Here is a 14,274-nt window from a genome sequence, read left to right as displayed (position 1 = left end):
AGCAAGGCCCTTAACCTTCAATAGCTTGAATTGTACGTATACTTTCAAACTAGTAAGTCGCTTTGGATAAAGGCATCTGCTAAACGCCGCAAATGTAAACAAAGGCAGATTATTGTCATAATCTGGCAACACAAATCTCAAATTAGTTCGATTTCCCAAAAGTAGCTGTGTACGTCCTGAAACCGCCGCCTGCAGGGCTCCATCTTGGATCTACGAGGAAGCGAAGATAAAAAATCTTAACAAAGCTTACATTCTTATTGGGGCAACAAGTAGGAATGAAATACGATATACAATTACAAAAACGTGGACTTCATTTATATTGAGTAAACCATGTACTGGAAACACTTTAAAAACACTACAGCTTTAAGGACTGCCATGATGGCGACGCTCACCATCGTGACGTTTTTTCATCCTATTATTTAAGCCCCGCCCTTCCTCTCTGCGATTGGCTTTTAACTGCACACTCTGTTCTTGGGATTGGTGGATAGTTTCACCAATGAACGCTCACAGTGAAATACGGGTGGAAAACACAGAATGGAACCAAATGAACAAAGTCTTGCAGAATGCAGTCAACGGTACCTTATATCTAAATATTATGGCTTTCTTAAAATTTTTACAGATGGGTCAAAAGATCCAGAAAATGATCATTGTGGAATAGGGATCTATATTCCAAATTTTAAGAAAAAGTATGGATACAGAGTAAGCAATTTTTTATCAATTTACTCAATAGAAATGATTGGAATAATAACTGCTCTGAGGTGGATCGAAGAAATCAAACCAATTAGATCAGTTATATGTACTGACTCACTAGCAGTTTTAATGAGCTTTGAAACAGGTAAATCAATAAGAGAGGATTTAATTATGGAGGTTAGGCATATTTTACTGAATTTAAAGAACCTTGGAATAATAGTTCAGTTTTGTTGGGTTCCATCACATGTTGGTATTAAAGGAAATGAAATGGCTGATAAATTAGCTAAAAAAGCGCTAGGAAAAGGAAATATAGAAATTAAAATTCCAATAGGGAAGGGAGAAGCTAAAACCAAAATTAAATCTGAAGTTATACTGAAATGGCAAAATGAATGGGAAACAGAATATAATGCCAGGCAATATTATTCAATTCAAGGAAAGGTGTGGGGGAAAAGGACAACATCAATAGGTATCAACAGAAGGGAAGAGATTGTATATAGTAGACTAAGGTTGGGTCACACAGGTCTTAATAACACACTACGGTTAATAGGGAAAGGCAATGGGTTATGTAATGTATGTCACGTCCAAGAAGATGTAAATCATGTATTATTTAAATGCAATAAATACACAAAATATAGACACCAATGGCAAGAAAGGGAGGAAGGGAATGAAATAGGAAATATTCTTAAAGAAGAAGGGATGCAGTGTGACCGAATTAAATCATTAATTATATTCCTTAATGATACAGGTTTAATTAAAAGAATCTAAGACCTAGAAAACATAGCCTGTTAAGTCCCTTTACACACTCCTGTACAGTAGGTGGCGGTATGCACCAAAGAGATGTCACCCGCCAATAAACCAACAAGAAGAAGAAGAAACACAGAATGGCGGGAAGTGTTTGTTTGGAGTGATTAGCTGAGAGGAATGAAGCTGACTGAAGTACAAATGGTTTGTGTCTAAATAAAATAATACAAAGTGATTATGCATTATAATTACTCACTCTTTGTATTATGTAGCTCATTGTTATTGTAGTTTTAATAGGCTTCATTAGTTAGTAGTTAGTATTCAGTAGTAATATTTATAATTAGTAGTTAGATTAATATTTGAAGTGCATGTTCTAAATCTGTAAAATAATTATTACCATTATTTGAAAGATTTTATTTGTAGTAATGCCATTTATTAAAAGCTATATGCATATTATATATTGTACATTTTATATATATACACCGATCAGCCATAACATTAAAACCACCTCCTTTTTTCTACACTCACTGTCCATGTTATCAGCTCCACTTACCATATAGAAGCACTTTGTAGTTCTACAATTACTAACTGTAGTCCATCTGTTTCTCCGCATGCTTTGTTAGCCCCCTTTCATGCTGTTCTTCAATGGTCAGGACTCTCTCAGGACCACTACAGAGCAGGTATTATTTGGGTGGTGGATCATTCTCAGCACTGCAGTGACACTGACATGGTGGTGGTGTGTTAGTGTGTGTTGTGCTGGTATGAGTGGATAAGACAACAGTGCTGATGCAGTTTTAAAAACACCTCACGGTCACTGCTGGACTGAGAATAGTCCACCAACCAAAAATATATCCAGCCAACAGCGCCCCGTGGGCAGCGTCCTGTGACCACTGATGAAGGTCTAGAAGATGACCAACTCAAACGGCAGCAATAAATGAGCAATCGTCTCTGACCTTACATCTACAAGGTGGACCAACTAGGTAGGAGTGTCTAATAGAGTGGACATGGTATTTAAAAACTCCAGCACTGCTGCTGTGTCTGATCCACTCATACCAGGACAACACACACTAACACACCACCACCATGTCAGTGTCACTGCAGTGCTGAGAATGATCCACCACCTAAATAATACCTACTCTGTGGGGGTCCTGACCATTGAAGAACAGGGTGAAAGCAGGGTAAAAAAAAAAGTGTAGAGAAACAGATGGACTACAGTCAGTAATTGTAGAACTACAAAGTGCTTCTATATGGTAAGTGGAACTGATAAAATGGACAGTGAGTGTAGAAACAAGGAGGTGATTTTAATGTTATGGCTGATCGGTGTGTTTGGCTTCCTTATAGAGTATACACATACTTACCTGCTTGCTTTATGTTACACATTCGTAACAATTAAATGACTAGAAACACCCAGTTCTCATAATGAATGATTTGTATTGTGCAAACATACAATCAAGAACTTGAATTGTGAAAATATTTTTTTACAGATCCTGTTTCATCTTCCTTAATTCCTGCTGTGGGCATCTTGTTGAACAATTGCAGCCTCTTGCTTTCTTCAGCCACAAGATAACAAAGATGGCATTTGTTGAGGACATCCAAATGGTGACCCTACAGGGTGAAGTTATGGTCTTTCGTTGCAAGTATTTAACCTCCAGAAGTTCTGAGGTCACATTCTGGCGGACATCATTTCAAGAAGACTCGGGCATCTTCTCAAATAAAGATGACAAAACAGTAACTCTGTTTAAAGGCACTTCCAGGGGAGTCAGCATAGTCCAGTGCAGCACTGCTGTGAACATCAAAACAAGGCAGAAAGTTCCACAGGTGTTGCTAAAGATTTGCAAGAAGGGAGGTTTCAAATACATGCTTTTATCTTTAAGCAGTAATAACAACGCAGAGGTACATGTGGAGTTTTCATTACCTTACGAGATGAGTGGCGTCTCTATTTTGCACGGACCTACGTTGTTATGGAGTTACCAGGACACTATATTCTACACGTCCTCCCAAGCTGATGGTGTAAAGGAAGTTCCCTTTTGTATGAAAGTCAGCTTTGTTTTCGAGTTGCCTCTCCGTCACAAAAAGTTAGGAATTCTTGGTTCTCGAATGGTACAAAAGCAGCAAATGAAAAGTGATGGGAAGGATAAACCTATTCTTTACTTTATAGAGGATGGTAGAACATTTAGAGGTGACTGTCTCATACCTGATATCTACAGTTCAGTTGTCTGTTGCCTGGTGGTGCTTAATATCAAGGAAATTGATGGATCTTTAAGATCTTCTTTGGTAGCTGCAACAAGTAAGAAACAATTGGTGTATTTTGAAAATGGACTTCCAGAGGAAGTGTGTGTTCTCCCGTTCGAAGAGCCTCAAAGCATTCGGATAGTTCACACAGGGACCGGCTGCCTTATTGTTGTCGGCTTTGAACATGGAAACGTCTGTGCTGTGTGGAGAGAAACATTTAAGGTAACACTTTGGTACTGTATACAGTTACATTTGTTTTGTTTTATTAGGATTTTAATGTCACGTTTTACACTTTTGGTTACATTAATGACAGAAACGGTAGTTACTCATTACACAAGATTTATCAGTTCACATGGTTATATCGAACACAGTCATGGACAATGTAGTGTCTCCAATTCACCTCACTTGCACTGTGGGAGGAAACCGGAGCTCCTGGAGGAAACCCACGCAGACACGGGGAGAACATGCAAACTCCACACAGAAAGGACCCGGACCGCCCCACCTGGGGATCGAACCCAGGACCTTCTTGCTGTGAGGCGACAGTGCTACCCACTTAGCCTGTTCAAACACCTGTTTGGTTGAAAATAAAGATAATATATAGACACTTAATACTTGGATTTATGTCCCCTTGCTCTTTTTGCCTTGATGTCCATTAACAAGCCATTAACATTGGCACAACTCTGATTGAAACTTTGACCACTGAGTGGAATTGGTTTAATCAAATTTATTTCCAGTTCCCCAACTGTAATACCTTTGCCGTTTTGAGACATATAGATACAAGGAAAAGTCTTCACTTTAAAAATTTTTTAAAGAAATAAGTGATAAACACTTTAGGCTTTAAATTCCTAAATTATATTGTGGTGTTTTTTAACCATCTGCTTGGATTGTATTCAGTCACTATTGAAAGTCATTTTGTACAAAAGCATCTGCTAAATGCTATAAATGTAGATTGATTTCTAGGCCCTTTTCAGTTCCCCAGAACACTCTTCCTATTAGAAAAGACTCTGAACAGAGAATGTTGCGTCTTCCACCCACATATTGCGTCATACTGTTCTTGTAAAGCCATAGAAACTCAGAATGCCCTTTAGAACTACCAAGAAGGAGATTCTGGGTAGGAGCATCTCCTCTGAGAGCTGCCGAGTGGGTTGAAATTGCGGATCTTTATTCCACTGGTTCACTGGGAAACTAAACGCTAAGTGTGCTTTGACCTTGTTCTCCCCTGAGCTGTAGAGTGCTAATGGCATGTCCCTGTCCAATAATGGTCTCAACATGACATGTCTGTTTCCTGATGTTAGGATCTCTCTTGCCCCTATAAGGACTTTTCCTTCCTGTATCAGCTTGTAAATCAGATGACAGATAAAGCACCATGTCCCTGATCATACTGTGTTTCTGTAAAATCACTCACTCCAAGGTGCAACAATACAGTGGTGTGAAAAGTAATGGGCCTCTTTTATTGGTTTTGTTGTTATATGTTTGTCACACTAAATGATTTAAAATGATTAAACCCAGCATGATATTACAGAAAGAGAACTCCACTAAGATGTGTTACCTTACTTTCCTTTTTAAGTTAAAATCTGGCTGTCAAAAAAGGATGTTGTGATTGGTGGATAAAAGCCAATACTGTGGTGCCTTGAAACTCAACATCAGTTGGTTCTGGGACTGGCGTTACATTTAAAAGCCGTTGAGTTTAAAGGTATTTTTTCCCATAAGGATGTTTGGGAAACCTGTTAATGCGTTCCATGGTCCCGTGTACAGTACTTGCATATATTTTAGGTTAATGTAAAACAATGGGGTTGTTTTTGACACTGAAAATAACACAAATATAATATAAAAAAAAAAAACTGAAATAAAAAGCTGATTCTTATAATTTCTCAGAACCCCGAGGAAAATCCAGCTAAACACAGATATATGGGGATGCTAAGATTTAAAGTTTAGGGGACGTTGAGTTACCAGGTACCACTGTATGTTTCTTGTGAATATGGTGCAAAGCTATTTTACATAAAAAACTAAGATAGATAAAAAAACGCTTAGAATAAAAGGCTTCACAAAAAACAATAAACAGCATACGTATATGTGATGTTGGCATCAAGGATTGCGATTTCAAATGAGACCATCTGGGGAAAGTTTTCACAAAATTTGTATAAACCACTAAAATCTGTGCACGGCTTTACTCAAACTCACATAATTAAAATTATTCAGCAGCTCATTTCAAGTCATTATGCTATCACAGCCTTTTATGACAATAACAAAACAAGATTAGCCTGTTTTCACACTTGGTCTATAGAAAATCAGTTAAAATCGTGTCTGTAGTGTAGCAGTCCATTGCTTAGATCTTGTGCAACTGGCCTGGCCGGTTGTTTAACAGACACAGTTGGCTGTGTTTGAGGCAGAGAGTTTGACTGGGTTCTTCATTACTGCTGCAAATGTGACTGCTGGCTGGATGAGGTACCTGCACTAAAGGCCGGGAACTCGCTTAGTGGCATAGCATGTGTCTGTATGCAATATGTCTTTCTGTGAGACTCCACTCCTAGCAGGTGAAAGGAAGGGGCATGTGAAAGTCTGGCTCTTTTCAGTCAGGGCAGTGATGCAAATGGAACTGACAGAGGAATTACAAATGTGGAACTGGAAAGGACTGATTTGGTGGAAGGGGGAATAATGTGTGGGGAATATTATGTTTACTCTTAAATATATGATCAAATAAAATAATACCTGTTTTTCCAGGTGGCGGCATGTTGGAGGGGCGTTCAGCGTCTCCTAGTGGATGATTTTATAGGTGGTGGGTTCGAGCAGATGTTGCTGCTTTTTGAGGATGAAGACATCTTTGGAAAGTTTCTCTTGACAGACCTGTGTGGTGTCCATTACTCAGTCAGTTTCATCAGCATCTCATCACATTTCTTAGTCACTCATTAATATTCAAGCTACAGCCATAACCAAGTTGTGGAATCAATCTGTCACAAGTTTTTTGCTTTAATGGTGAAGTCTGAAGTGATTTCAGAGTGTCATACAAACAGAAAGAAAATCTCTTGTGCAGTACAGTGTTGAATGATATTTTTGTTTGATTGATGTGTGTTTGTGTGCTTTATAGGCTGGAAGAACTGAAGGAGAAGATACAAATCAGTGTGAAATGACTGAAGAAAACGTTGTTTTTACTATTCAAGCTTTAGACGCCCAACTGCAGGTACCAAATCTTACTGTTCACTACTGGTCCCAGCACCATGTCACTATCACTGCTCTATTGAAAACTTAATTACGTTATACAATGATTTAAAAGCAATTGTAATCATGCCTACATTCATTATGTGTATGAAAACTTGATAGTTTCAGAAAGCAGTGACATGTGCACTGTGTATACTTATGCTCCACACATGGACCATTATTGGATTCTTCTCATTATGGAGTCTTCAGCAACACACACATCAGTAAATCTCTTCCTTAGATGCTAAAAATCTGGGATTTCTGCAGCAAGCATTTCAGCTTTCAGGAATCCCCAGAATGCAAATGTCAGATTATCACAGAGTCCACTTCATTGGTCCACTTCATTGGTCATTTTAATTCATAGCTGCACACAGTTGCATAATGACAAGAAACATGGTCATGATTTAACCATTTGGGTTGTTTTCCTACTTAAATCAAGGTAATCCTCTAATTTACGGAGGAAAAAAAAGGAACGATCTGATGACATTTCCCTTTCCCCTCATCGTACCATTAATCTGTGCAAGGACACGTTTTAATTTATTTAGAAAACATCACAGATTCTCGCCTGTTTGATGCAGAAACCATTCACAAGTTTAGGGTGTCACTTCAGATCGTCCTGGGTCAGATGATGCAGGACTGAACATTCCTGATGGAACCGGATTGAACACTCAGAGCTCCGGTTTCTTCCCACAGTCCAAAGACATGCAAGTGAGGTGAATTGGAGATACAAAATTGTCCATGACTGTGTTTGACATTAAAGACCTGAACTGATGAATCTTGTGTAACTAGTAATGACCTGTCCTGTCGTAAATGTAACCAAAGTGTGTAAAACATGACGTTAAAATCCTAATAATAAAATGAATAAATAAATGTAATGAAAGAGATGTCAGACTTCAGTCCTGGAGGACCTCGGCACCACAGAGCTAAGCATTTCATGCTGTTTAACACAGCTGACTCTGCTAATCGGCTAATTAGCAAGGCCTTCACAGGCTCATAATGTTCTGAGGGAAAGCACAAATCCTTCAGAGCTACAAACCTCCAGGATTTAAGATTAACCCTGTGATCTAGACTATCATGGAAACAAAACACATTTATCAACACAAGGTGGAAATCCAAAAGGTCTGCAGACTGCTAGCATGATTTTAGCTGGTTGAGTTTTGTAAATGAACCAGAGTAAATGAGGCTGTAAAGAGCAGTGGCGAACTTATTCTGAAAACACATCAGTTTAGCAGCAGCAAAACCTTCAACAACACTAATCACTGTGGGTACGTGTTTGTGTGTTTGTGTGTGTTTGTGTGTGTGTGTGTTTGTGTTTGTGTGTGTGTGTGTGTGTGTGTGTGTGTGTGTGTGTGTGTGTGTGTGTGTGTGTGTGTGTGTGTGTGTGTTTGTGTGTGTGTGTGTGTGTGTCTGTGTTAGAGTGGCTTAACTTTCCTTCAGAACCTACAGAGAGATGTCCATGTTAAAGATCGAGTTATCCAGCAGTGTGCATCAGCTCTCCAACATCTGTTATCAGACAGGAAACACTTTCCATCTCCTGCTCAACAGGTCAGAATATTAGAACAATATAGAATGTTGTGTAACACTGAACTGCAAAAGTGGGAGCTTCAAAACGTTTTCATTTTGGTCGATTGTGTTGTGTTGTGTGTGTGTGTATAAACTCTCCTACAGGAAGGACTGGTGTCTCTGCTAGATGAAGAGAGTGAGGAGGATCAGTGTTTTCTGGATGAAAGAATGAAAACAGATTCCGATGACAGAATTTCTAAAGTAGAGAGGGTCTGGCACAGAGTCGTTGGCAAAAATCTCATTTTTGGGGTGCTGCTAACATCAGCCAATCACATGTAAGCATTATAATACAACATTCAAACAGAACGATTATAAATACATTCTTAAAAATCCTTACACCAGCCAGATCTTTCCACCAGCCAGTGGTGGACTACACCGCTCTCTTCGTATTTTTCTGCCACTTGTTTTGAGATACTAAATTGTCCATGACTGTGTTTTACATTGAAACTTGAACTGATCTTAAATGTAACCAAAGTGTGTAAAACATGACGTCAAAAAACATAATGAAATAAATGAATGAAAACGTGATGTGGAGCTGAATGGGTGTACAGTAATCCCTCCTCGATCGCGGGGGTTGCGTTCCAGAACCCTCCGCGAAAGGTGAAAATCCGAGAAGTAAAAACATGTGTTTATATGGTTATTTTTATAACCCGATTCCGTCGGCTTTAGCATTTAGCATCTTGTCATTAAAACCAATGGATTGAGGTAGCACAGCATGCTAACATCAATATAACATCTCTCTTCATGTACCGATAACGGTTACATTTCCTGACAAGCCCGAACTTGCAAATAAAAACATTCGGTACAAGTTAAAAATCAGTAATATTTTATTTACGTTTGAAAAGAACTCCATTCGTTTGTCTGTACTTTCAGCCATGTTTATTTTTCTGCGAGAGAGGAGCACCTGACCCGCAAAGAATTCTGGGATTGTCTTGATCACTAAGGAAGCGTCGGATGCTCACTCGTTTTTGAGTAAAAATAACGTTGAAACGTTAAAAAGTGAGGATATTAAGGCATCTAGGATTTGGAACAGCCTCCTAATCGGGAGCGCGCACAGGATGACGTTAAATGCGTCTATGTAGAGAGAGAGAGCTAGCTTTTCAAACACACCCCTTGTCTGCAGAAATAAATAAAGATTTATATTTAGACATGCTTGCAAATAAAATCCGCGATAGAGTGAAGCCGCAAAAGTCGAAGCGCGATATAGCGAGGGATTACTGTACTAAACCCCCTTCACTAGATCTAGTTCATTAGCGCCACCTGCTGGTGGATGTAAATAAGACCGGTCTGTACACAGACTATTTAACATCTTTTTGTACGTCACCATTTCCATGAAGATGAAAAGTACTTGGCGCCAGCCAGGTAATAACCTGGTTCCAGGAGTCAGGTTTTGTTACCATGACGACTCACAATTCATATTCCTTCCCACAACCCACCGTGTCGAGGACATTCAGTAATGAGAGAGAAAAGTGAAACTCTTCAATTGTGAGACTAATAATGAGAACAGAATTCAAATAATACAGTCCTGAAATAATATCCTGAATAACTGGAACTTTAAAGTCCTAACTGAGATCAACACACAATTCAGCACCAAGCTTCTGGAAGTAGAGCTGTGTATAGAGCTGTGTATAGAGCTGTGTGTAGAGCTGTGTATAGAGCTGTGTGTAGAGCTGTGTATAGAGCTGTGTGTAGAGCTGTGTATAGAGCTGTGTGTAGAGCTGTGTATAGAGCTGTGTGTAGAGCTGTGTATAGAGCTGTGTGTAGAGCTGTGTATAGAGCTGTGTATAGCTGTGAAGTAGATATGTGTATTAATTAAACTTTCTGGTCATGTCGTTATGGAAACTAATGGATTGTTTTCTCAGCTGGTCAGCATGTTGGAGTCCATACCTGCTGCTGATTGTAAGATGGTTTGAGCTAAAGCGTCATTATTGCAGATCTGGTTTTATACAGATTATTATCTGCTAAAATGTTTACATCACATCTGCTTTTATCATTCTTATTTATTTTTAATGAATGAATGCACTAGATATGCACTGAGCGCTGATCAAGGTTCCAGTAAAAACTGTTCATCACACTGCTATCTAATCAGTAAAGCTGTGATTAAGTTGAATGATATGAAACAATGCTGATTATAATCAGATTCACTTACAGCTGTACAGATCAAAAATACCACCTTAAATACAAACCTTCTAGTTTCTATGGGAACAGGCTGTGATTATTAAATCACCACAATTTTTCTCAGCCTGAACATTATTCACAATTTATTAGCTTTATTCCATCTACATAATATAAAATACCCTAGTCTGTTTTGTTGCAGCTATAAAATGATAGTAGTGGTAGTGTCTCAAAATTTCTCTGTGACCAAATCTTGCTTGACTGTGAGCAGTGATGCCTTTGTTTCAGCGGCTTTTATTTATTCATTAAATTTTTGGCTCTTGTTTCCTGCAGAATGAAAGGTGAGAACGTAATGACAGCAGTACTGTCAGCGCACCCTATGGTGCAGAGTCGCACTAAAATACTGAGTTACCCTGAACCTGACACCTGTGGAGCTCCGAGTGCTAAACGAAGCAGATTATCTTCAGGACCTGCTGTACTGGTCATCACTGATCTGGCCACGTTGTTGATGTTTAACTCCACCAGCTGCTCCATTCTGCTTAATTTCCCCTCAGACGGAACGAACGGCGCATCACAACAATGTGAAGTGCTGACCTTTGAACTGAAGGGGGCGCTAGATGGTAAACTTCACCCACGTCTGCTGGAGGACTGCAGTGTTGACTCAGGTGTGTAGGGTGTAAATAAATGAGCAGAATAGACAAAAGTACATTTATCAGGATAACAACACATGGTTTCTGTTTAGATGAATCTCGAGAAGATCTGCTCAGTCTGATGGCAGCGTTTCAGTCCTGGTCTTTCCACATCAGCAGTACTGATCGTACCATGGTGGATGTAGTGAGGTTTATCAAGGAGAAATGTGGTGCTGATCAGGTGAAGATTAATCCTCAGTATTTGCTGAGCCGTTCCACACTGTCTTCCACTAGCATGCTCTTTTACTGGAAGCTCTGGAGCAACTTCAGTGGATTACTCACCATTTACTGCAGGTCAGTTTAATACCAGAAGTGCATTTTCTAATACAGACCCAAACTGTAAATATGAATGAAATAATAAGACATGACATGAGCTGTTCTGAGTCATCAAAAACGTTCTGAATATCACTGCACTGAACCAAATCCAAAATATTAATCACCTACAGAATGTGTTCATAATCCATCCAGCATGAACTCACATCTCAGCATCCAATCAGCTGCAGGTCCTGACCTGTGAGCAGTAATATTGTTATGAATGTAATAGTTCAGCCATTGTACTGCTCCAATACTTTATTAAATAACACAAAATCATGTAAATAAGTGTACTCTATTTTTCAGCGATCATCTGGACTTGCTTCGCTTGGTCGACTCTCTGTGCAGCTTCCTTCCTGCATCTCATCACATCCAGCTTCTTAAAAGTGGGCGGGGCAACCAGAAAAACCCCGCCCTGTGTATGGAGAGAGAAATTCAGATGGTAAAAGAAGGCATGGCTGACCTGATCCGTGGCGAAGTGCAGGAATCAGTGAGCGGAGCGGTGAGGGGCGCTGCATTACAGATCAGTCCTGAACAATGGCACAGAGAGAGGAATGCTGTTCGACTCCGCCCAGTCGTGGAGGCGGAGCTTTATCGCCGATTAGTGGAAAAGATCATCGATGTACAGATTGACAGTGACGTTTCCGTGCTGGTGGAGGCAGAGCTGAGCTAGTCCCGAACACTAAGGGTAGAACCTGGACATGGTCATTAGTGCCAGTGTTGTTGGAGCATGTTCAGTCTCACATTGTGCATTTACTACAAAAAGAGTGGAGTAAAAGCTCAAAATGTTTAAGGTGTCTGAATCATTTTCAGCAGCTGTGCATCTTAATTAATAGAATTAAATAATTAAGAGGGTGGTGGTGTAGCGGGATATTCCACTAGCACACCAGTGCTGAGATTCTGAACTCCCCGGTTTGAATCTTCGCTCTGCTACCAGTCGGCTGGGCTTCATCTAGCGGGCACAATTGGCAGTGCCTGCAGCAGACAAAATTGGCCACTGAGTCTGCTGGGTGGGAAAAGGTCAGACTAAATGGGTTGGGTCTTCAAACGCTGTGCAAGGACCCTGGTTAGCAGACCGATGCACCTGGGCAGAAGCACGCATCAGAGGGGGAGTGGAGAAGCAAATATACCCTCCTCAAACACAACCAGGATCCCCAGCAGTGGAAGACTAATTGGCTACGCTAAATTGGGAGAAAAGGCGGCACAATGGCTAAGTGGGTAGCACTGTCGCCTCACAGCAAGAAGGTCCTGAGTTCGATCCCCAAGTGGGGCGGTCCCGGTCCTTTCTGTGTGGAGTTTGTATGTTCTCCCCGTGTCTGCGTGGGTTTCCTCTGGGAGCTCCAGTTTCCTCCCACGGTCCGAAGACGTGCAAGTGAGGTCAATTGGAGATACTAAATTGTCCATGACTGTGTTTGACATTAAAACTTGTGAACTGATGAATCTTGTGTAATGAATAATTACCGTTTCTGTCATGAATGTAACCAAAGTGTAAAACATGACGTTAAAATCCTAATAAATACATACATCAGAAGAAAAATTTATATTTCCTATATATAGGAAAACAAAAAAAACCAACAGCATGTGGTAGGCATTGTAGTGTTTAAAACAAAGTACTGATGTGAACATTGAAGTCCTTAAGTAATCCAGTCAGGATCCTGATCTTAAACTCATCCAACATCTGTGGTTTGACAAAAACATGGTGCACCACCCACTGCTCCCCCGGCCAAACATCAAAGCCATGTTTATTATTTTTTTATGACTTTATTTCAAACATTGTTCAAAGTACAAACATGAGCCAGAAGGATTAACGTAAGCAGAAGAAGAACGCGTAACGCGAGGAAATACAGACCGAACGTCTTGTCTAAGGCCTAAAGGTTTCACCGTCGCACACTCAGCTAAATTAGCAAACATCATATAGATCAAAAAATGTGCCTACGTTTCTGCAGCGGAATTCTGTACAAACGTGTCCAGTGTTAGAAAAAACTGCTGTTTATATTAAATCTCTTAGAAATTGTTGGAATGCTGCATGATTTAGGAGCTTATACAAACTTTTGGCAGTTTACTTGCTTCACATTTGGCCTGTAATTGTGCTGTCCATAAGTATTTGGACGATTGATTTGTCTTTTAGCTCTTATGTTATTTACATCTATATTGGGTGAATAAAAAAACAACAACATTGTTGCTGTGTGTAACTAGTCAGAGTTTGGTATGTTAGCAACTCACCAGTGAGAATATAAAATAAGAGCTTCAGGCTGTGGGAGTGTTGCTTACTTTATTTACTTAAAGCTGTACTTGGTAGAACTCAGATTTTAGTAGGGATGTAACGATGCACCACAAGACAGTTAAAAATCGGTGCACATGTGCCATGATTCGAATCGGTTCTTCATTTAAGATGAATCAATATTCATTTTAAACAGCAGCGGGCACTGGCGCTATTCACCTCGCCTGGTTGACGGCACTTCACAAAGTTAGGGGATTTTCAAGTCAAATGTATTTATGTGAGGATACTTTCTTTATTTTTATTATTTATTTATTTATATAATGTTGGATTTGTTTCAAAATTTATTTTCAGTTTTTTACACAATAAGCATTATTTGGCATAGTTTGTACCTCCCTCAGAAATAAAAGGGCATTTATTATTTAGATAAATAAAAGATAAGCACAAATACAGTATTTTATTTTTTAAAAGAAAAATAATAAAAGGAAACTTTGTCATCATTTGTCTTCAATTTCGTTT

At 39.5% G+C, this 14,274-nt stretch overlaps 1 protein-coding gene across 1 annotated transcript; it reads left to right on the top strand.

Annotated features, from left to right (window-relative positions):
* The first annotated feature begins 1,564 nt into the window (after positions 1-1,564).
* On the top strand, positions 1,565-13,062 carry fancb (FA complementation group B). The gene is made up of 9 exons (XM_063005941.1): positions 1,565-1,635; positions 2,916-3,885; positions 6,385-6,528; positions 6,749-6,841; positions 8,275-8,403; positions 8,527-8,696; positions 10,870-11,201; positions 11,279-11,519; positions 11,844-13,062. The coding sequence occupies exons 2-9, from the start codon at positions 3,004-3,006 to the stop codon at positions 12,208-12,210; spliced, it is 2,358 nt and encodes a 785-aa protein (XP_062862011.1). The 5' UTR covers positions 1,565-1,635; positions 2,916-3,003; the 3' UTR covers positions 12,211-13,062.
* The last annotated feature ends 1,212 nt before the right edge of the window (positions 13,063-14,274 follow it).

This window comes from Trichomycterus rosablanca, chromosome 12 (genome assembly GCF_030014385.1).
Source record: "Trichomycterus rosablanca isolate fTriRos1 chromosome 12, fTriRos1.hap1, whole genome shotgun sequence".
NCBI classification, from domain to species: Eukaryota; Metazoa; Chordata; class Actinopteri; order Siluriformes; family Trichomycteridae; genus Trichomycterus; species Trichomycterus rosablanca.
Note: the sequence above shows the minus strand (reverse complement) of the source record. Positions and strands in the feature narration are given on the sequence as shown.